The 23,618-nt window shown below is 39.3% G+C and overlaps 1 protein-coding gene across 1 annotated transcript in view; it reads left to right on the top strand.

Annotated features, from left to right (window-relative positions):
• Ube2k (ubiquitin conjugating enzyme E2 K) overlaps positions 1–22,410 on the top strand; it is a 51,113-nt gene extending 28,703 nt beyond the window's left edge. Inside the window, exons 3-7 of the mRNA XM_090343697.1 lie at positions 2,338–2,396; positions 12,019–12,101; positions 16,550–16,649; positions 19,565–19,693; positions 19,963–22,410. Of these exons, the coding sequence (XP_090199823.1) occupies positions 2,338–2,396; positions 12,019–12,101; positions 16,550–16,649; positions 19,565–19,693; positions 19,963–20,037 (446 nt within the window). The 3' untranslated portion in view covers positions 20,038–22,410. The remainder of the gene's footprint in view (positions 1–2,337; positions 2,397–12,018; positions 12,102–16,549; positions 16,650–19,564; positions 19,694–19,962) is intronic.
• The last annotated feature ends 1,208 nt before the right edge of the window (positions 22,411–23,618 follow it).

Below are 23,618 nucleotides of genomic sequence, written 5' to 3'. Positions count from 1 at the left end.
TTCTATAGTGAAGGCTTATTAAACTGTTGTATATTTATTTCTCCACTCTTAGAGGTTTATTAAATATATGCATATGTATATATGTGGTGTATACATATATATATATATATATATATACGCACACACATATATAAATTGTGTGTAGCTCTACTTCTGGCTTTTGGAGATAGAGTATCATAGACTTTCTTGCCTGGGCTGGCTTCAAACTGTGATCCTCAGATTCTTAGCTTCATGAATAGGATTATAGATGTGAGTCATGGTTGCCCAGCCGTACCTTTTTTTTTTGCTAGTTGTAGGGACCTGAACACTGTCCTTGTGCTTTTCTCAAGGCTAGCACTCTGCCACTTGAGCCACAGCACCACCTCCAGCTTTTTCTATGTATGTGGTACTGAGGAATTGAACCTGGGTCTTCATGCATGCTAGGCAAGCACTCTACCACTAGGCCAAACTCCTGGTCCCCCAGCAACACTTTTTACTTTTACTTTTTTTTTCATTTTGAAGAGTTTAATATTATCAGAGACTCAGAGGCATTGTACCTTCATGTTCCTTTTTGCTGCTCCTGGAGCTTGAACTCTAGGTGTGGGTTGCTGTCCTTGAGCTTCTTTGACTCAACATGAGCATTCTACCACTTGAGCCACCGTGCCACTACCCCCTTTTTTGAGTAATTTATTGGAGGTAAGAATCTCATGGAGTTTCCTGCTTGGGCTGGCTTTGAACTGTGATCCTCAAATTTTAGCCCCCTGAGTACTTAGAATTACTGGAGTACTTAGAATTACAGGCATGAGCCATCAGCAGTGTCCGCCTTCATATTTGCTTACTTCATCATACTTTGTATATAAAGTATTCATTTTCTGCAGACTTATTTGGTGTTTTATAAGAGGGAACTTTTTTTTTCTTCCCCAGTCCTAGGGCTTGAACTCAGGGATTGGGCACTATCCTGGGGCTTTCTCAAGGCTAGTGCTCTACCTCTTGAGCCACAGCTCCACTTCTGGTCTTTTTTGTGTATTTAATACTGAGGCTTCATGCCTCCTAGGCAAGCATTCTACCAGTTGGCCCCAAGAAGGAACATTTTATTAATGAGTCTTAAAATCTTGAAATTGAAATGTTTTTTAGAGAATTAGGATTCTAATACAGCCTCTCAGCAAATATAGAGCTGTTCTCCTTGAGTTTATTGAGAAACAAGTTATCTTTCCCTTGAATAATTTAGTTAGAAGTTAATTAGATAGGCTTTCTGTAAATACCTGGATCCATACCTAGAGAATTTCATAATAAAGCAATATTGTTTTCTCTTCGTATACAGAACTGGTTAAGTCTTTTTCTGTGTAAAAGTTTTGCATTTTGTGTACCCTTTATCAAGTAAGGAAAAATTAGTTTTAGTTTCAGTTTTATATTATTATTATTATTATTATTATTATTATTATTATTATTATTGGTGCCTCTATGGCTGTTGCACTCATGGTGTAATGTGCTTTCCCTTAGCTTAGGGGTAATTCCCTGTCACTTAAACCACAGCTCCGCTTTCCACCTTTCTAGTGGTAAATTCAAGTTGCGTCACACAGACTTTCCTTTCTGGATAGGCTTCAAAGTGAAATCCTTATATCTCAGCCTCATATAGGATTGTCTTACCGAGACAGGTTTTTATACCTATCTCTTTTGTCTCATTCTTGTTTTTTTTTTTTTTTGTCAGTTGTGGGATTTAAATTCTGGGCCTGTGTGCTATCTCTTGAGTTCTTCATCTCAAGGCTACCGCCCTACCCCTTGAGCCACAGTGCCTCCTCAGGTTTTCTGGTAGTTAATTGGAGATATGAGTCTCACAGATTTTAGTGCCGGGGCTGATGTTGAACCGCAATCCTCAGAACTTAACCTCCTGAGTAGCTAGGATCACAGGCATGATCCACCATGCCCAAAAGGTTAAGACTTTTTACTTGACAAATAGCTAGCAAAAGTAAGTTTTTATTGTTTTTAGTTTATGGCATACGTGAATTATTTGTATGACATCTAGTCCTTTATATCTGTTTATTTCTTCGTCCATTTTTTTTTTACCTTGTGTTTAGCAACTTTAAACAGTATGCGCTTAAAATGTAACATGGAACCTGTACTCTTCTAGTTTGTTGTCTTAATGACGTTTTAATGTAGCTTTGATGTCTTCATGAATAACCCTGTGATTTTTGAGTTAACTAATAAGTTGTATATATATTTTAGATGAACTATAATGCTTTTTTGAGTTTTCCTTAAAAATTGTCTTGAATATGAAAAAGCATGTAATTGAAGAGTTGTCAGTATATTTGATTTCATGTTTCAGCTGAGCAATATTCTTTTCTTCTTACCATTTTTTAGGAGGAAGATATCAACTAGAGATAAAAATACCAGAAACATACCCATTTAATCCCCCAAAGGTACTGTAATCCTATTTTTGTGCTTGAACTTCTAAAACATATATTTCTTGACTCATTTTGCAGCTTTAATAATTCTTTTACTGTGTATAAATTTTATGTGGAGAAGATTCCAATCAATTACAAAGGGTTTGCTTCTGAAATCATAATACAAAGGTAACTTATTTTAAGGTAGCCTCTAATGCTCTGTACTGAAAAGTAATATGCATCTGAGAAATACTGTCATTTCTGTAAAATAAAATATACATTTGAAAAATACTCATATTTCTGTAATACTAGCAGTGCCCCTTTTTCCTCAAAAAATATTTGACTTGCTGGGCTTGGTGGTTCACACCTGTAATCCTAGCTACTCAGGAGGCTGAGATCTGAGAACCTGTTCAAAGCAAGCCCCTGAGACTTTTTTTTTGGTGGGTCAGAGAGCTTGAACTGGGCCTGGGTGCCATCCCTGAGCTCTTCAGCTCAAGACTACCCACTAGCCTTGAGGAAAGCCCCACTTCCCATTTTCTAGAGGTTAATTGGAGATAATAATCTCAGTTACTTTTGTGCTGGGCTGGCTTTGAACCTTGACCCTCCGATCTCAGCCTCCTCAGTGGCTAGGATTACAGGTGTGAGCCACCGCTGGCTACCTGAGATTCTTATCTCCAGTTAACTACCAGAAAACCTGAAGTGGTGCTGTGGCTTATGTGGAAGAGCTCAGGGACAACACCCAGAGTTCAAGCCCCATGAACCTCCCCTCTCCCCCCCCCAAAAAAAAATGCTTGTTTTAAAAAAGAGTGCAGTGAAGCCAGGTGAGGTGGCTCACATCTGTAATCCTAGCTATTCAGTAGGCTGAGATCTGAGGATCGTGGTTCAAAGCTAGCCTGAGCACTACAAAGCCTTGGGACTCTTATTTCCAGTTAATCACTAGAAAGTGGAAAGTGGGGTATGGCTCAAGGGTAGAGGTGGTAGCCCTGAACTGAAGAACTCAGGCACTTTGCCCAAGCCCAGAGTTCAAGCCCCATGACTCACAAAATAAATAAAGTGTATTTTCCTTAAAATTATTTTATGGGGGTGGAGGAGTGTGGTTTAGTGGTAGATTGCTTGCCTAGCATATACAGAGCCCTCGGTTTGAGTCTTCAGTAACACATACACAGAAAAAGCTGAAAAAGATGTGTGGTTCAAGTTGGTAGAGGGCTAGCCTTGAGAAAGCTCATGGACAATGCCCAGGCCCTTAGTTCAAAACCCTAAGACTGGCCAAAAAAAAAGAGAATTTAAGGCTAGAGATGTAGGTCATTGATTTGCAAGTCTGTGGGATCCAAATCTGGGGAAAAAAATAGAAATTGAATATTCTGTGCTTAAGAAATACGGTTGTGAAACTCATATTGTCCCTGCTATCAAGCACATTTATGTATTGCCATTTCTACTCATTTTTTGTACTATTCTATAAATCTTCAGTTTTTGGTTTGCCTCCCTCCCTCTCTCCCTTTTTGTGCTAGTACTAGAACTTGAACTCTGGGCCCTCCCATTCTTAATGACTTTTTTGCTCACTTGCACTCTTAGCACTTGAGCTATATGTCCACTCCTGGCTTTTTTAGTGGTTAATTGGGGATAAGGGTTTCACTTTGAATCATGATCTTTAGATTTCAGCTTTCTGAGCACCTAGAGTTACAAGCTCCAACTTTTCCTCTATTTCTCTTCCTCCCCTTTCCTTTCTCTCCCTATCCTTCTTCTTGCTTGTCTTGTTCCCCCCCCCCCACTTTTTTTGAGGGGGGAGCATTGTGGGGCTTGAACTATGGGCCTGGGCTCTTAGCTCTTCAGCTCAAGGCTACCACCCAAACCCTGTGCCAAATGCCACTTCTGGTTTTCTAAGAGTCTCATGGTCTTCTAGTGCCAGGGCTGGTTTTGAACTATGAGAGTCAGATCTCAGCCTCCTGAGTAGGTTGTATTACAGGCATGAGCCAGTGTCTTGCTTACACATGAATTTTTATCCCTGTTTAAATTTTGGACTTTTTGAGGTCTATAAAGTACCAGTTCACAAAGTTGTGCCTGTAAAATGTGTCTTGTCTTTTCTCTCTCATTTATATAATACTGGTTGTATTATTTTCAGCATAAGTTCTTTTCTTCTCATTTTATAATTGTTAATATGTTCTTTTTTTTTTTTTTTTTGCCAGTCCTGGGCTTGAACTCAGGGCCTGAGCACTGTTCTTGGGCTTTCTGAAGGCTAGAATTCTCCCACTTGCCACAGCACCACTTCTGGCTTTTTCTAGGTATGTGGCGTAGAGGAATTGAACCAGGGTCTTACTGTATGCTAGGCAAGCACTCTACCACTAGGCCAACCTCCTAACCCAAATCTGTAGCTTTTTTTTTTTTTTTTTGTTCACTATCTTTTGCTCCTGGTGCTGGGCACTTGTTCCCAAACTTCCTTTTTTGGCTAGTCTTGAGTCTTGAACTCTAGGGCTTGAGATTTGTTCCAAGCTCACTTTGCTCAAGGTTGTAACACTCTGTCACTAGAGCCACAACTTTTATTTCCAGCCTTTTCTGAGATTAGTTGGAGATAAGAGTAGCAGACTTTACTGCCTGGCTGGATTTGAGTCTCGATCATCAGATCTTACTCCTGTAGATCTAGAATTCTAGGTCTGATCCACTGGTACTTAGCATCCCTGAGATTTTTACTCAGCACTAGCACTCTACCATTTGAGCCACAGCTCCACTTCTGGGATTGTTATTCTATGGATTGTAAACAAATCCAAATTATCTTTACTTGAAGGTTTGATAAAAACACTATCTTACTCTGTTTCCATGAATGTTGCTACTAAATTTAGTCTTGTAAATTTAATCCAGGATTTATCTTTTTTTCCTGTTTCATTTAGCATGTCAGTGTTTATCCATGTTTTTTACCTGTTACAGAATTTGCCTTTTCAAAGGCAAAGTAGTATTCCATTTTATGGATGTATGGCATTTTGTTTTTCCCTTCTGGTATAGATGGACATTTGTGTTTTAGTTATCTTGATTTGTTCATTTTTTTGTGCTGATCCTGGGACTTACAGTTCCTGATCTTTTATGTACTTGGCTAATGTTCTGTCAGTTAAGCCATACCTCCATTTCTTGTGTTTTTTTTGTTGCTTATTTGGAGGTAAGAACGTCACAGTTTTTCTTGCCCTGGCTGGCTTTGAACCACATTATTCATATCTCGGCCTCCTGAGTAATTAGGATTACATGTGTGAGCTACCAGTAATCAGCTGTGTATTAGTTAACATCCTACCCCTTGATCCACAGCACCATTTCTGTTTTTCTGGTGATAATTTGGAGATGAGTCTCACTGATTTTACTGCCCAGGCTGGCTTTGAACTGTGATCCTCAGATCTCAGCCTCCTATGCATAGAGCTAGGGATTACAGGGGTTAATTGGAGATAATAATATGGACTTTTTTTTCATATCTAACTTGGAACTTTGATTCTCAGATCTCAGCCTCTTTTTTTTTTCTTTTTCTTTTTGACTGGTCCTGGGGCTTGAACTCAGGGCCTGAGCACTTTTTCTTTGGCTTTCTGAAGGCTAGAGCTCTACCATTTGAGCCACAGTACCATTCTGGCTTTTTTTTCCCCCCTATGTATGTGGTACCAAGGAATCAAACCCCGGTCCCCGGTCTTTGTCCATGCTAGGCAAGCACTCTACGAGGCCAAACTCCTAGCCCAGATCTCAGCCTTTTAAGTAGCTAGGGTGTTACAGGTATGAACTACTGGCACTTGACAATTAGCACTTCAAATTTAGTTATGTATTGCCTTTATACTCTGTACAAGTGCTAAAGTAATTGCATAGTCCTGGCTCTCAAGCACTTTGACATAATTAATGGTCAGGCCTTCCACCAGCAGTTTTGCTTTCCTTAGTTACTTGTGATCAAACCATATCTAGAAAATTAGAGAGGTAAATGTTTACTATTGCTACTACTTCTTTCTTCTTTGTTGACCATGGGGCTTGAACTCTGGGCCTCAGCATTGTCTTGAAGCTTCTGTTTGTGGGCCACAGCCGTACTCCCTGTGTTGTGGTGGTTAGTTGGAAATGAGCATCTCAAGAATTTTCCTGCATGGCTAGGTCTTGAACCATGATTCATGAGTAACTAGGGTTACAGGAATGAGCAACCAGTGCCGGGTGTGAATGCATGTTTAGCAGTCAAAAAATTTATTGAATAATATCTTCAAATTTTATTCCTTTTTTTTTCTCTTTCCTTTTGGTCATGGGGCTTGAAATATGGGCCTGGCTGCTGCCCTAAGCACTTGAACTTCTTCAGCTTAAGGCTAGTGCTCTACTACTCTGAGCCACAGTACCATTTCAGGTTTTCTGGAGGGTAATTGGAGATGAGTCTCACAGTTTTTCATGCTTATATGACTTTAAACAACCATGCTCAGATCTCGGCCTCCTGAGTAAGTAGGATTACAGCTGTGGGCTGCTAGCGCCTGGCTTTGAATTGGATTCTTGCAATTGAAAGTTCTGGTTGAAATGTAAATTCTTACTTACCATGAAGTAGGAGCAATGTTTTAGAATGTTTGTAGGATACATCCTGTAAGAAGAGATAAAACTGACAATAGTGTGTGGGTAAGAATTATATGCCTCATTTTTGTCTGGTAGAATACATATACATACATTTATACTTGCATACATGCATACCTACATGATTTTTTTGGTAGCATACATTAATTGATGTTTCATAATATTTAGACTCTTGTAACCACAGTGTTGAGATTTTTGTTTATTCCATAGTACTCCGAGTATTCTAAAGTGTACAGGTAGTGTGTAGTCTTTTTTTTCCTTTTCTTTTTTTCTGACAGTCCTGGGGCTTAAACTCAGGGCTTAGGCACTGTCCTTGGGATCTTTTTCTCAGGGCTAAAGCTCTGCCACTTGATCTTCAGCACCATTTCTCACTTTTTTTCTATGTATGTGGTACCGAGGAATCGAACCCAGGTCTTTGTGCATGCTAGGCAAGCACTCTACCTCTAGGCCAAACTCCCGGTCTGTTCTGCAGTTTTGTTTCTGTTTTGTTTTTTTTTCCAGTTGTGAGGCTTGAACTTAGAGCCTGGGCATTTCCTCTTAGCCTGTCTTTGTCTTCAAGACTAACCCTCTACCACTTGAGCCAAAACACTACCGAATGTAGGTTTGTTTTGTTGTTTTTTTTTGGGGGGGGGCTGTTGCTTATTTTTTGAGTGGTAAATTGGAGATGAGGGTTTCACAGGAACCTTTTCTGCCCAGATTAGCTCCTGACCGGGATCCTCAGATCCCAGCCTCCTGAGTAGCTAAGGTTATAGGTGTGAGTGACTACCTTTTTTCCTCTTTTATAAGAAAATATTTTAAGTAGTTGTACAAAGGAGACTCCATATAACAAGCAACTTATGAATACACTGCATTTTGATCACTGTCACTCTTTTCAACATTCTCACCCCTTTGGACCCTACCATTCCCTTTTCTTTTTTTTTTTTTTTTCTTTTTTTTTTTTTTTTGCCAGTCCTGGGCTTGAGCTCAGGGCCTGAGGACTGTCCTTGGACTTTCTCAAGGCTAGAGCTCTGCCACTTGAGCCTCAGTACCACTTCTGGCTTTTTTCTATGTATGTGGTACCGAGGAATTGAACCCGGGTCTTCATGCATGCTAGGCAAGCACTTTAACCACTAGGCCAAACTCCCAGCCCCCATTCCCTTTTCTTAATTTTTTGGTTTACTCAGTGACTCTCCTTGCCCCACTTATTCCATTTCTGGGGCTTGAGCTCAAGGCCTGAGCACTGTTTTTGGACTTTCTCAAGGCTAGAGCTCTACCACTTGAGCCTTAGCACCACTTCCGGCCTTTTTTGGGTATGTGGTCCCTAGGAATCGCACCCAGGCCTTGCCTTTGTGCATGCTAGGCAAGCACTCTACCACTAGGCCAAACTCCCCCCCCCCCCCCCAAGCACCACTTCTGGCCTTTTATGTTTATGTAGTACTGAGGAATGGAACCCAAGGCTTCATGAACGGTAGACAAGCACTCTACCACTAAGCTACATTCCCAGCCTTACAATGAATTCTTGACTTCATCCTCCTTCCTTTCTCATCATTCATCTTCCCCTCTCCCCTTGGGCCCCTTGCATGCATGTAACCATTTTCTAGTGGTATTTTGTTGTTGTTGTTGTTGTTGTTGTTGTTGTTGTTGTTGTTTTTGTTTTGCCTTGAACTTTGTTTGGGCTTTGGTCTAGGTTTTTTTTTTTTTGAATGATTATACTTTGTGTGCTCTCCATAAAGTGTATTGCATTTCAGTTAATTCACTTGGAACAACTTGCATACCATCTGCTGTGTTTACTTATACATAAGTATATTCTGTTTGCCACAGTTGAGAGAAGCCATGCAATCTTTGTTTCTTTGGGTCCTGCTTAATATAATTTTTTTCCAACAGCAATCATCCATTTTAATGGATGACTAAAATCCATTGTTTATATATACTATATTTTGGCTGAGATGAATAGTGCTGCATTGAAGATTATTCTGGTAGCTATATTGGGACTTTGTTTGAGTATTTTGGCCAGAATACATTTGCATAATAATCCAGAATATGTTTGGAGCTCAAAATTGGAATCCTCAAAAAATTAAACTTTTAAAGCAACAGGCTAATGAACAAATGGGCTACGTCAGGAGTGTGGCCTAATGGTAGAGTGCTTGCCTAGCATGCACAAAAGCCCTGGGTTGGATTCCTTAGTTATGCAGAACAAACCGGAAGTGGTGCTGTGGTTCAAGTGGTAGAACACTAGCCTTGAGAAAGCCCAGGAACAGTGCTCAGGCCATGAATTCAGGCCCCAGGACTGGCAAAAGAAAAAAGAACACTGAGGGGCCGGGAGTTTGGCCTAGTGGTTAAAGTGCTTGCCTAGCATGCATGAAGACCCAGGTTCGATTCCTCGATACCACATACATAGAAAAAAGCCGGAAGTGGTGCTGAGGCTCCAGTTCTAGAGCTCTAGCCTTGAGAAAGTCCAAGGACAGTGCTCAGGCCCTGAGCTCAAGCCCAGGACTAGCAAAAAAGAAAAAGAAAAAAGAACACTGAAGGTGGCACTGGTTCATGTCTACAAATCCCAGCTGCTCAGGAGGATGAGATTCTGTGGATCATGGTATGAAACTAGCAGGGGTAATCAAGTCTTTGAGACTCAGGCTCACACCTGTAATCCTTGCCACTCAAGGAGGCTGAGATCTGAGAATACTGGTTCAAAACCAGCCTGGCACAAATAGTCCATGAGACTTTTTCTTTTGGCATTTCCCCCCCTATGTATGTGGTAACAAGTAATTGGACCTGGGTCTTCGTGCATGTTAGGCAAGCACTCTACCGCTAGGCCAAACTCCTGCCCCGTCAGACTCTTTATCTCCAATTAACCACCAGAAAACCAGAAGTGGTGTTGTAGCTCAAGTGGTAGAGTGGTATCCTTGAGGTATAGAGCTCAGGGACAAGGCCCAGGCCCAGAATTCAAGGCCCACGAGACCCATGGGGGAAAAAAAGAATTGATATTGTGTACATAAAGAGAATGATCTGAGCATGGTGATGCACAACTGTTATCTCAGCATTGGAAGGCAGAAGCTTGAGGATCCCAATTTCATTGCCATTCTGAGCCATTTAGTGAGATTCAAGGAAACAAACTGAATCATCACATCAGTGATTCATACTTGTAATTTTAGGTTAAGGGAGTATAGAGATCAGGAGGATAGTATTTTAAAGTCAACCTAGGCAAAAATAAACTTAGCCCATGACAACCAGTAGCAGGGCATGGTGGTGCATCTGTCCCTCCACTACCTGGACAATTAAGATTGTGATGAGCTGGCTTCAGACCTTGATCCTCTAGTATAGCTAGAAGTGTGAGCTAATGGCATCTGACTTAATGATAGATTTTAAAATTACTTTTTTTTTTTGGTCCTGAGACTCTTATCTCCAGTAACCTCTAGAAAACATGAAGTGGAGCTTGACTGAAGGTTAGGGCAGTAGCCTGGAGCTGAAGAGCTCAGGGACAGTGCCCATGCCGGAGTTCAAGCCAAATGACCCACAAAAAAGTACATTTCTTTTTGGACAGTGTTACCCCTTTCCCACTCATAGTTTTTTAAATCCTAAGCTTTAGTCCTTAGTGTTTGATATAATAATAGTAGGCTTCAAATATTGTTGAATTATTACCTTAACAAAAGAGGAATTTTGGAAAATTTATACAGAAACGTGACTTATAATCCCATTATGTTCCTATGTACTGCTTCCCCCCCCCCCTTGAAAACTTTGTATTTTCACACTAAGTGCCATTGACACTTTTTTCTTTCTTTTTTTTTTTTTTTGACTTTTTTTCTCTTTGCCTGTCATGGAGCTTGAACTCATGGCCTGAGCACTGTCCTTTAGCTTTCTCAAGGATAGCACTCTACTACTTGAGCCACAGCACCACTACTGGCCTTTTCTGTATATGTGGTACTAAGGAATTGAACCCAGGGCATCAGGCATGCTAGATAAGCACTCTACCACTAGGCCACACTTTTTGGCCCCTATTTTTCTTTTTTCTTTTTTCTTTTTTTTTTTTTGCCAGTCCTGGGCTTGAGCTCAGGGCCTGAGCACTGTCCTTGGACTTTCTCAAGGCTAGAGTTCTACCACTTGAGCCTCAGCACCATTTCCGGCTTTTTTCTATGTATGTGGTACCGAGGAATCAAACCCGGGTCTTCATGCATGCTGGGCAAGCACTTTAACCACTAGGCCAAACTCCCAGCCCCCTATTTTTCTTTTTCAAGGATTTTTATTAGCACGTAGCTGTACCATTTGCAAAAATGTAGACAGTGTACTCCAACCTCAGCCTATTATACTCACTTATTATTATTTTCTCTGCTGTCATGGGGCTTGAATTCTAGGTCTGGGTGTTGTCCTTGAGCTGTGTTCACCTGAAGGCTAGCTCTTCCAGCTTTCTGGTGGTGAAATTGGAGTTGGGTCTCAAAGACTTTACTACCGGGCTGGCTTTGAAATGAGATCCTGGGCTTCTGAGTGTTTTTGGATGTAGAATGTTTATTAAAAAGTTTTAGAAAGTAGCCTAGTTCTCCTTGGGGTGCTGAGATGTGAGGCATGCCATTCAAAGCCACCCCAGGTAGATACATCAAATGTTATTATCTCCAGTTTACCAGCAAAGAAAGCTGGAAGTAAAATGTAGTTGAGAACCACTCCAGCAAAAAAGTTAAGGGAAAGCAAAAACTTAGATTGCATCCCTCAAACCAGCCAAAATGTATTCTTATTTCTGTTTAATTATTTATTTTTGGTGGGTCGTGGGGCTTGAACTCAGGGCCTGGACACTGTCCTTGACTTTTTCATCTCAAGACTACTGCTCTACCCTTGAGCCAAGCCCCACTTGTTTTATAGAGGTAAATTGGAGATGAGTCCTTTTGTGCTCCGGCTGGCTTTGAACCTTGATCCTCATATCTCAGCCTCCTGAGTAGCTAGGATTATAGACACGAGCCACTGCCACCAAAATGATTTTTTTTTAAGGATACATGTCAGTGTCATTTGGCTTATAAAATGCCAAATGATGTAATAGATGTATTACTTCATTAATCTGAGTATTTTTGTCTCATTATAATTCTGTTTACACTATGTGTTTTATATCTGTTTCAAAGTTCAAGTGTTGTTTTTATTCTAGGTCCGGTTTATCACTAAAATATGGCATCCTAATATTAGTTCGGTCACAGGGGCTATTTGTTTGGATATCCTGAAAGATCAATGGTAAGAGATTTTGAATTTTTTTTTCACTTTCATATGAATATCAAGATTTTAAGAAAGCCATGGGTATAATTACCCCCATGGGGCAGTAAAATTTCTCTGTGTCTCACCCCCCCCCCAAAAAAAAAAAAAAAACTTCTCCCCTCCTCTCTGCTTTTCTTCCCCCAGCATTCCACCATTTTAGGCACAGTTCCACTTCTTTTTGGCTTTTTGGTAGTTTACTGGAGATAAGAGTGTCAGGAACTTTCTTGGTTAGGCTGGCTTTGAATTGTGATCCTGAGATCAGCCACCAGTTCTTGGCTAACATTTCTTAAATTAATCCTAAGTACATAATCAAACACGTATTATAATTGAGATGAACTCTACCTAAATGGACACTTTTACAATAATGACTAGTGCTGTGTTACTTTAAAAAAACATTCTTTTTTGCTCAGCACTCTTGGTTCACTCCTATAATCTTTGCAATCTGAGAATGACGTTTCAGAGAGATGCCTGAGCAGAAAAATCTTGAGACACTGTTATCTCTCCCCCCCACTGGTTTCGCAACTAGAATTCAGGGCTTGGGCACTGTCCTTGAGCTATTTTCCTCAAGGTTAATGCACTACCATTTTAGCCACACCTCTAATTCTTTTTTTTTTTTTTTTTTGTGAAACATAACGCACTTCTTTATTATTGCTATAATCAAGGCAAAAATCTCTTAAAACCATTAGCCTTGATAATGGATGTATAATCAGAACCCATGAATTTACAGTTTGTTCTCTGCTGCTGAGACTTCATTGTTGTACACGCACCACCTACCACAACACCTTTGTTATACAAGAGGAAGAAGAATGAATCTGGGATTATAAAAGTGGCTTTTTAACTATTTGCCTAGTTCCTGACTTCAGATCAGTCATACTGTCTTTGAACCTGTCTCACTTAAAAAAATAAAAGAGGAGAGGGCAGAATAAACCTACCTGCTTGGAGGAACAGCTGAGATAACAAGAATGAAATCACACTATAAACTCTTAAAATATTACACAAAATACAATATTATTAATGCAAGGAGGGGAGAGATCATTACTGAACAGTCTAAGCTTGTGAGAGCCTGTTTGACAGTCACTGAGAGCCTTAAATCCTAAGTCAGGGCAAAAGATATGAATGACCAAGTTTTCAGTCTTACTTACTAAGGGAGTATCTGGCATAACAAGCCACTGAATATGGACCCAACTGTAACCTAGAAATACTGTCAGTTTTATTTTACCTTAATATACATTTATACAGAGGCAATAATAAAAAGGCTATTATACAACAATTCAGTGAGTTTTACCTAGTTTCAAGAATAATGCATGCAGTTACAAATGAGAGGTAGAAACACTGTATTAAAGACCTAAAAGTACAAACATCATATAAATAAATGTTCAAATTAACTGCTGAAATTTCATACAGATAAATAAGGTAAAAATTACATTACTTTGTTTAAGTAAAGAAAACCATGTTGTCAGTTTTTATCAGCACACTAAAAACAGTAACGCTGAAAAGCTTCTGTGCCACTGTCAAGAATGTAGATTATTTTATCTGAAAGGGTTAAAATAAGATTAAAACTGGTGAATGGTTTATTCAAGTATTTAAGCAGGTAAGTAAAAGAAACCAAATAATATACAAGTAGGAACCATTCCTGGAGGGATGTTAACTGCCTACATTCTCCATGACTAGCTATTTGGTGAACTGTCAGGATTAACATTAAAAAATACATATTAGACCATAGAGAGCTGCCCATTTTCCTAAGAGGAAATAAACCTTGTTCACACCTCTAATTGTTTAGCTGCCTTGGAACTGTAATCCTTAGATTCAGCCTCCTGAGTGTGAGCCCCACAAAGGCCTGGATTGGTTTTATCTTTTAATAAGGTTCTTATTCTGTGAACCCTCAAGTTCAAATCCTAATACTTCCATTTGTTGAGCTCTGTATTAATCAAATTAGCATAATTTTTTTCCTTATAACTGTTTTTGGGGGGGCGTGGTCAGCTATGGGGCTTGAATTCTAGGCCTGGGTGCTCTCCCTGAGCCCTTCAGCTCAAGGCTACTCCACAGCGCCACTTCTAGTGTTTTTTTCCCCCCTAGTCCTGAGTACATTTCTTGTTGAACATTGATAATCCCTGAAAGCTCATATGATGGTAGATCTTCTTTTTCCTGGCTTCTGAACCTTGTCTGCAAGTCAGCTTGGCAAATTCCCAAAATCTATCCAGGAGGTTTACCACTATTACTTGACCTAAACTGAACTGCCTTTTGTTTTGATAGCCAGTTACCTCCTTTTTTAAAGGTTATTTTTAGTAGTAATATTTATATTAACATAATTTTATCAGTTTTGATGCACTCTAAAACATAGATGTCATCTGGTTGACAATCTGTGATTATAGCTACGTGCAGATATCACCTGTTTTTGTACATTAATATCATTCAAGATGTTATTCTAGTTTATAGTGTTGCTTTCCCTCTGTTTTCTTCTTGTTTCATCTTATGGATTTGGATTTTGGTTCTATTTTGTGTTAATTATTATAATCTCCCCCCCCCCCCCCCCCAAACCAGTCTGGATTTTATCTCAGGACCTGAGCACTGTCCTTGGGCTTTCCTCAAGGCTAGGACTCTACCCCTTGAGCCACAGCACCATCTCCAGCTTTTCTATATATGTGGTACTGAGGAATCGACCCGAGTCTTTGTGCATGCTTGGCCAGCACTCTATCTCTAGGCCAAACTCCCAGCCCCAACTTTGAGTTAATTTTTTTTCTTTTTTTTTTTTTTTTTTGCCAGTCCTGGGCTTGGGCTCAGGGCTTGAGCACTGTCCTTGGACTTTCTCAAGGCTAGAGCTCTACCACTTGAGCCTCAGCACCACTTCCAGCTTTTTGCTATGTATGTGGAGTACCGAGGAATTGAACCCAGGTCTTCGTGCATGCTAGGCAAGGACTTTAACCACTAGGCCAAACTCCCGGCCCCTTGAGTTAATTTTTATGTATCATGTAATATGAGGGTTCAGCTTCATTGTTTTGAGAGATGGCGAGTTTTTTCAGAAGAATGTTTACGGCTTTGATGAGATTTAGAATGTGTAGAACTTTGGTGATTAATTGGAGATGAGAGTTTCACAGACTTTCCTACCCAGGTTGGCTTTGATTAGTGACCCTCAAATCACCCGCTTCTGAGTAGGATTACAGGTGTGTGCCACCAGCACCTTTCATGTTTTTTATTTTAAGTTAAAATAATTATTCAGTGTAATTAGTTGATTTTTGTTCCTCTTACTGAGATTTCAACTCAGTGTCTGTGCCCTATCCCTTTTTTGGGTAAGGCTGATGGTCTGCCACTTGGGCCACACTTCCACTTTTGTGGTTAGAGATAAGATTCTCATGAACTTTCCTTCCGGGACTGGCTTTGAACCTTGATTCTCAGATCTCATCCTACTGAGAAGGATCATAGGTGTGAGCCACCAATGCCAGTAGAATTAATAGTTTATTTTTATTTTTGCCAGTCCTGGGCTTGAGCTCAGGGACTGCGCAATGTCCTTGGACTTTCTCAAGGCTAGAGCTCTACCACTTGAGCCTCAACACCACTTTCGGCTTTTTTCTAGGTATGTGGTACTGAGGGATCGAACCTGGGTCTTCGTGCATGCTAGGCAAGCACTCTCCCACTAGGTCAAACTCCCAGCCCGACTTGATAGTTTAACATGTATCTACATACGCACGCGTGCGCACACACACAATTTGGGGTCCACTACTGAGGTTTCGTCTTTTCAAAATGTTATTATAAGTGCGATATACAGAGGGGTTACAGTTACATCTCAGTAAGTCATTTCTTTTTGGAAATTTAATTTTTAAAAATATATAATTTTATTGTTTAGGTGCTATACCCAAAAGGGGTTTAGCATATAAATAAATGATTTAATTTATAGAACAAAAAAGGTAATCAGATATAAACATGTATCTTAAGCACATAATTAATTTGGATAAATTTTATATTCAATAGGTTGTATCACTTCTTGTTTTTTTTGTTATTGTTGTTGTTGTGGTTTTTTTGCCAGTCATGGGGTTTGAACCCTGGACCTGTGCACTGTCCTTGGACTTTTCTCAAGGCTAGAGCTCTACCACTTGAGCCACAGCACCACTTCCAGCTTTTTTCTATGTATGTCGTAACAATGACTCGATTCCCGGTCTTCGTGCAGGCACTGTAGCAGTATGCCAAACTCCCAGCCCCTGGGTTTTTGTTTTTTATTTTTGCCAGACCTGGAGCTTAAACTCAGGGCCTGATTGCTATGCTTGAGCTTTCTCAGGGCTAGCCCTCTACCACTTGAGCCACAGCAACATTTCTGGTTTTTTCTTTGTATTTGTTACTGAAGAATCAAACCCGGGTCATCATGCATGCTGGGCAAGCACTCTACCACTAGGCTAAACTCCTGGCCCTGGATAATTTCCTATTTTGAAATGCAGGGCAGCAGCAATGACTCTCCGCACTGTATTACTGTCATTACAAGCATTGCTGGCAGCTGCAGAGCCAGATGATCCACAAGACGCAGTAGTAGCAAATCAGGTAAGAAGATTGCTTTCAAAAGATGTCTCATGGATATTGGGTATGTTAGTGGCTTGCCATAGTAACACATGAAAACAAGTATGGAAATGGTTTCTTCTTTCGTAGTAAGATTATTTTTTCAGAAATAGTGTTAATGTATGTGTGTATGTACATATATGTATAATATACATATATACTTTTTTTTTAAATTTTTGTTGTGGGTTATAGGGCTTGAACCTCAGGGGTTCGGGCAACCTTGTTGAGCTTTTTTGCTTAAGGATTATGCTATATAGTTCCATTTGAGCCATAGTTCCACTTCTAGTTTTCTCGTGGTTAATTGAACATAAGAATCTCATGCGTTTTCCTGCCTGGTTTGGCTTTGAACCACAATCCTCAGATCTCAGCCTGTTAAGTAGCTAGATTACAGGCATGTGCCACTGGCACCAAAGTCAAATGTTGTTGAGCTAATTTTTTTATTGTTGTTTTGTTTTTCCTAGTCCTGGAGCTTGAACTCAAGGGTCTGGGTACTCGACCTCTTGAGCCACAGCACCACTTCCTGCTTTTTGTATTTGTGGTACTGAGGAATTGAACCCAGGGCTTTATGCATTCTAGGCAAGCACCTACTATTAGGCCCTGCGTCTGACCCCTTTTCTTTCCTGTTTTTCCCTGGCCCCCCTCCCCTTTTGGTTAGTTATGGCGCTTGAACTCTCGGATTGGGCACTGTCCCTTAGCTCTTCAGTTGAAGTGGGGCTGTGGGAGCCACGGCCCCACTTCCCTTTCCTTTTGATTTCTGAAAGGTGTATCTTCAAACTTGTTTCTTTTGAATACCTATGATTATTCCTTTACTTCTTTTTCCACCTTAAATTGAGTTCTTGTGTTCTGGTGCTATTTACTTTTAGTTTACATTATATACACTTACGGTGGATGATTCTAGCTGTATATTGTTTTAAGCTTGACTTGTCTTCTAAGCCCAAGATCTCTGTATAAATGCTCTTTGGATACCTCAACACGACGTGGCTGAAAGTGAATGCAGAGATCTAAGCCAGCACAATCAGTGTCCATTTGGCTTTGGTACCACAGTTCTATCCTAAGTTCTCTGCTGCCTTTCCTTATCTTTTCTGCATTCAGTGTCTGACACTATTGCATGACTTCATTGCCAAAGCCTACATTTTTTTTCCTTCTTTAATTTCTACTTTTTTTGCTTAAATAGTTCATCCCTTCTCAACTTCTGTCTTTTCACAGGTTTCGATATGTAAATGGTATTTAGGTTAACTTTGCCTTTAAAAAATGTTGTTCCACATTCACTTACTGGTGTCTAACTTCTTATTTTTATAAAAGCTTTTATTGAATTAAACTTAGAAAATTTGTTGCTCATGAAATTCATGACTTTTGTAAAAGTCACTCTGTTGATATGTTTTCTTAGTTTTGGAAACTTCTTGGCAAACTTTTTTTTTAAAAGTTGCTTTATTTTGGGGGGGGGTGTGGTGGGATCAGAGCTCGTTTGTCAGGACATTGTGTCTGAGCTACCGCCCTTCCCTTGAGCCACATCACCGCTTCCATCTTTCTGGTTAATTGGAGTTTCATGGAGACTCTTTCTAGTTCTTAGGCCGGCTTTGAACCTCAGATCTCAAGTCTCCTGCGTAGCTAAGATTACAAGCGTGAACCACCATGCCTGGCTTAAGATGAATTTTCTTCTGACTAGGAAGGACAGCTTTACCTGTGTTGAGAGAAATATTCACTCCTCCCCTCAATAAAAAAAGAAAGCTAAATTTCCCATTCATGTGCATACTCACAGTCTATATACTATTTTCTGTCTTTCTCCTAAGTTCAGTTCTGACTGATACCCAGCTTCTCCTCTCTTAATAGTCTCTTTCTTCTATTCTTTTTTTTTTTTTTTTTTGGCTTGTTTTAACCAGTTCTGGGGCTTGAGCTCAGGACCTGAGCACTGTTTTGGGGCTTTCTCTAGGCTAGGGCCCTAACCACTTGAGCCACAGCATCACTCTTGGCTTTTCTATGTATGTGGTACTGAGGAATCAAACCCAGGTCTTTGTGCATTCTAGGCAGAGCAGATGTCCTGTGCATTTTGTTGTTTTGTTGGTGCCAGTCCTGGGCTTGAACTCCAGGTGTGGGCATCATCAGCTTTCCCAAGGCTCTACTACTTGAGCCACAGCACCACTTCCAGCTATTTCTGTATATGTGGTACCTAGGAATCGAACCTAGGGCTTCATGCAGCCTAGGCAAGCACTCCATCACTAGGCTACCCTGCTGGCCCTCTCCCTTGCATTTTTCCTGAACAATTGATAGTAAATGCCAGGAACATTTGTTGGCTTAGATGTCTCAGGACTCTTTTGTGTCTTGAGTGATAGGAGCTTTTTATTCTTAAACTATTCTCAATGTTTATTATTATAATTGAGTAGAAATGAAAGTGAGAACTTACTGTTTATTCTTTGTGAATGAATTATCTTTTTGTAGTGCACATTGGAAGTTTTACCTGTTGTGCATTCATAATCATCTCAAAAGTTCACAGAAAGTAGGACTTTGGATGTTGTGATGTGTTAGGAAGTGAATTGTATTTCATGTCTTTTGACATGTGAAGGTGCTACAATATTAAACTGAACAAAAGAACTGCCATTAACTCTTGCTGTAAGGTCCCAGGAATGCTCCCTGGACATATACCCATTTTCTTTCTTCTTCACCTAAATACCATACATTTTTATTAACATAAGTTTTAATTTTAAACAACATGAGATTCATTTTATGCATATTGAATCCAGGGCCTTGGTGTTTCCTATGCATGTATACTTTCTGAGCCACCCTGTCAGCTCAAAGGAATCACACCTTATGGTTAAAAAGGCTTGTTATTATACAATTATGAATTGAGCTGCTATATCATTACTACTGTATTATATATATATTTTTTTACCCCTCCCATACAGTATAAACAGAATCCTGAAATGTTCAAACAAACAGCTCGGCTTTGGGCACATGTGTATGCTGGTGCACCAGTTTCTAGTCCAGAATACACCAAAAAAATAGAAAACTTATGTGCTATGGGCTTCGATAGGGTAAGTATATGCGGAATATTATTATTGCAAATCTTTGGCTGGCTTAAGTGCTCTAGGAAATAAGAGAAATTCTCTTTCTCATTTGGGGAAACAAATGTTAACTCTAATTAGTGATTGTTTCTTGTTGTTGATTCCAGTTATTTGTTTTTGCCTTTTGTTCATTCTAAGTACAAAAGGAGCTTTGTTGCTGTGGAAGATAAAGTAGGTAATTCAGTATTTTAAACAGTTTCCTCCAGATTTGATTTTTTTTTTTCCCTTCCTCTTTGCAGAATGCAGTAATAGTGGCCTTGTCTTCAAAATCATGGGATGTAGAGACTGCAACAGAACTGCTTCTGAGTAACTGAGGCATAGAAAGCTGCTCAGAGTCAAGTTTGCCTCTTGAGGAGCACCAACATCTGTTATTTTTAGGGTTCTGCATAAATTTCTTTTAACTGGCATTCTTGCCTAATGATGTTACCTAGGCACCATTGGAGACTGAAAAAAACAAAACAAAACAAAAACAAATTCCCTGCTCTGTAAATAAAGCTAATTAAACGTCTGTGTAAATTTAAAAGGGGACATACTTTAATTTTTTTCTTGATAGTGTAAAAAATCTGAACTAAGCTAAAACCATGGAGAAAACATGCTACTTTAGTGTTTAGCAGTGTAACAAGACTAGCAAGAGTTTGCTTCTGGATTTTGTTGAATAATTAAGATAATATTTTGAGTGCGTCAGGGCCATTCAACTCGTTGGTGTCGCATCACAGCTACCTTAACTGTTCTTAACATGGATCCTCTGTGCCTGTGAATTTACTTGCATGCTTGTACTTGACTTCTTAGCAGGAGGAGCTGAAAGGACCACCAGATTAAGCATTAGAAAATTTGCAGTAGGAGATTTCTCCAGAATTGAAGTTGGTGACCTATTCAGAGCCTTTTTGTCCCTGTCAACAGATTGGGAAACGGAATCTGTTTACACAGCTAACATTCTAATGGAAAATTTCTCTGCATTTGGCGGGGAGATGGATGAGGAAAGGAGGGCAGCGTCCACTGCTCCATTTTTAGGTCATAGTTTTGCAATGTTTTATCAAAATTCTTCTCACACTACATAAGTAATAATGTAAACAGGGAGCCTCCCAATTTTATTACTCAAAAAACAACAAAAAAACCCAACAAAGCTGTTGCTGTACTCTCAGACTTAATGGAAGGACCCAACTCAGTTTTTCAATGAATTTTAAATTCATGAGATTTTTCTTTGAGAACTTGCATGATGCAATCAATGTTTCCAATTATTTTTAGCCTAAGTTTGGGCCATTTAGAGGTTGCTTTATTACCAGTCACTGTTGATTGCACTTCCCCCGTGTTGACACATGAAAACTCTGTTGGTGTACATACTTCAGATGCACATAGGATTATAAGTGTTATAAATCTAGCTTTCTTTATGATGTTCCTGATAGAACTGAAACTTCCTTCTCTTGTACATAGTCAGACTTCCTATTCGTATTCATGTTACCTTTCATTCTAAGTTCAAGTTTGAACATAATTAGTTTTGAAAGCTCAACCCCAATTTGACCACTTTTTGAAGCTTGAAGTGGATTTATGCAGGCAATTTGATACAGAGTAATATAATTCTTATTAAACTTTCAGGACCAATGCAAAATAACAAAGATGTAATGGAATCTGAATTATAGAAAGTTGTATATTGACAGTCATATTATAAAAGGTTTGCTTTCTTAAGTGTTATTTATCTTAAGCTATAATCACTAAGTGTTTGGAAGATAATTCTTGAACCTATTCAGTCAGCCTAACTTCATTTGACTTTTGAATAATCTTGGTACTACAAGCAATAAAAGAACCATTATCAAACATTTGTAATGTTAAAAATGTGAAGGTTCTTCCAAAAACATGTAAGGCTTTCCTAATTAATAGTAAACTCTTACAGTTTATATTAATGTATAGTAAACATAAGTTGCTGTTCTCTCCCCCGTTTGCTTAAGCATAAATATTCTCGTACAGTCACATTGCGTCATTGCTGTAGTTTAGTTATTTTTTAAAGATGCCAAAGGAAACAAGACTTTTCTTTATTTATTTGAAATAGCTTATACCTTATACTGTTCTTTATACTTTGCAAGGGTGGGATGTGTGAAACAGACATTTTTGTTCTATTATTGGTGGAGAATAATTTAAAGGGTGATTTTTTTTTAAAATTAGTAATGTTTGGGTTTAAACAAATATCAAACATTTATCCAGCTCATTGTTTGCCCATATTTTCAAGGTATATTCAAGGAAAGAGAAAATTCAGAGGATACTAAAGTCAAACATTGCATACTTTGTTCTTAGAGGCAGCTTTGATTTTTTGCACACATTTGCCCATGTTGGCACATACTTTAGCTGCTCATCTGACTACATTTCAGCACCCTGTGCCCAGGAAACTGGAAATAAACCTCAGTGTAACGGGATTATAATGGATTCTTGACTGGTGCTGAGGCTGATTCTAGTATTGTAGGTGATACAAGGATACAAGGTGAAGCCCTTCCAACCCTCCTCACTACCCCAACATTAAAAAGAAAAAAAGGTCCTAATTTTTATTTAATGTGATAGAACTTTTCAGTAGCACACCCATTGTCCTTCCTTTTTTTTTTTTTTTTTTTTATACTTCTGTACTAGTGGACTTAGTTGGCCAAACAGAGATCCTAAGGCAAGTAATTGCTTTTTCCGCTGGTATTAAATGCATTTGTGAAGACACCTGAGTGATATGTTTTTTTAAAATTTTCAACTGGGGAATGACAATTTTCACAGCCATCAAAAATAAGACGTGCTATTCTACTTTGGTTAGTCAGTGATCTTCCAGTAGGCTGTTTTTAAAATTAAGGCTGTTTCCTGCTTTTGTGCCTGAGTTTTAAAAGAAGTAGTTTACAGTGTGTCTTTACAGGTTAAAGAATGTTTGTCATCCATATAAATACACAGTAGTACATAAGTATCTGATGCTGAGAACTAGCTATCCGAAAATGGGCTTACTTCCACATGTAACACCTTCAAGGAAGCAGAGCATTGAACAGAGTAATTGATGAATAAAAGGACATATTTTTTCCCCTGAACTTTCACATTTGTGATTGTTACTAGCGCTTAAAACTATGCAAAATAATTCTTTTTAAGTATGAATTGGCAATTAGATTTTACTTATTTATGCACTACAGAATGCAGTTTATTACCACTTGTGCTGCTTATTAAAGTTTGCCAATGTGAAAAGCAGGTATGATGATAAGGTCTTGTCTGACTTGAACTTTTAAAGGTGTAGTGGTGTTTTCACAGTTTTTCAGTGTAGCAACACAGCATATAAGAACATACATTTGATGTTTTAGGGATGTAAGCTGGTTCTGGGCAGAGGAGAGCAAGAGCTGGGGCCAGGTACACTGTTTGTAAATAGCTGCATACTGTTTAGGCATGAAAAAGGAAGTTTCTGGACTTTTATGGACTTCTACAAATTGATGTTTTTTCTTTATCACTTCTAATTTGAAGTTGAATTCCAGGTTTTGGTACCAGTTTATAAGGTAAATCCTTCCTACCAGCCAGAAGGGAACTTGAAGTATTTATTGATAGTCTTTCTCTCCGGTGTGGCTTGACTTCGGTCTGTCCAATTTATGTCACACATTTTGTTTGTTTTCACTGTTGCAATGTATCTTAACAGTCTTGTGGCACAGGGTTGGGGAGTGCTGTCCTTTCTCTTGCCCCAGGTGGTTCTGTTAGTGCTTTATTGTACTGATCTAACCTCATAAACGCAATCACCTAAATGGAGGTTGTGACTGTGCCACCTTTTTGCTTGGTTTTCGGCCATGCTGCTATATATAGTCAGGTGTGGTGCGGTTCAGCTTGGTTCTGAGGGTGAGCGGCTCTGCAGTCATTTGCATTGGGCGTTAGCCAGATCCTGGTCTGCTCACTGTTACCTACT

Source organism: Megascapheus bottae, chromosome 13 (assembly GCF_031878675.1).
Source record: "Megascapheus bottae isolate mThoBot1 chromosome 13, mThoBot2.hap1, whole genome shotgun sequence".
NCBI lineage: Eukaryota > Metazoa > Chordata > Mammalia > Rodentia > Geomyidae > Megascapheus > Megascapheus bottae.
This window is presented reverse-complemented; position numbering and strand designations above follow the sequence as displayed.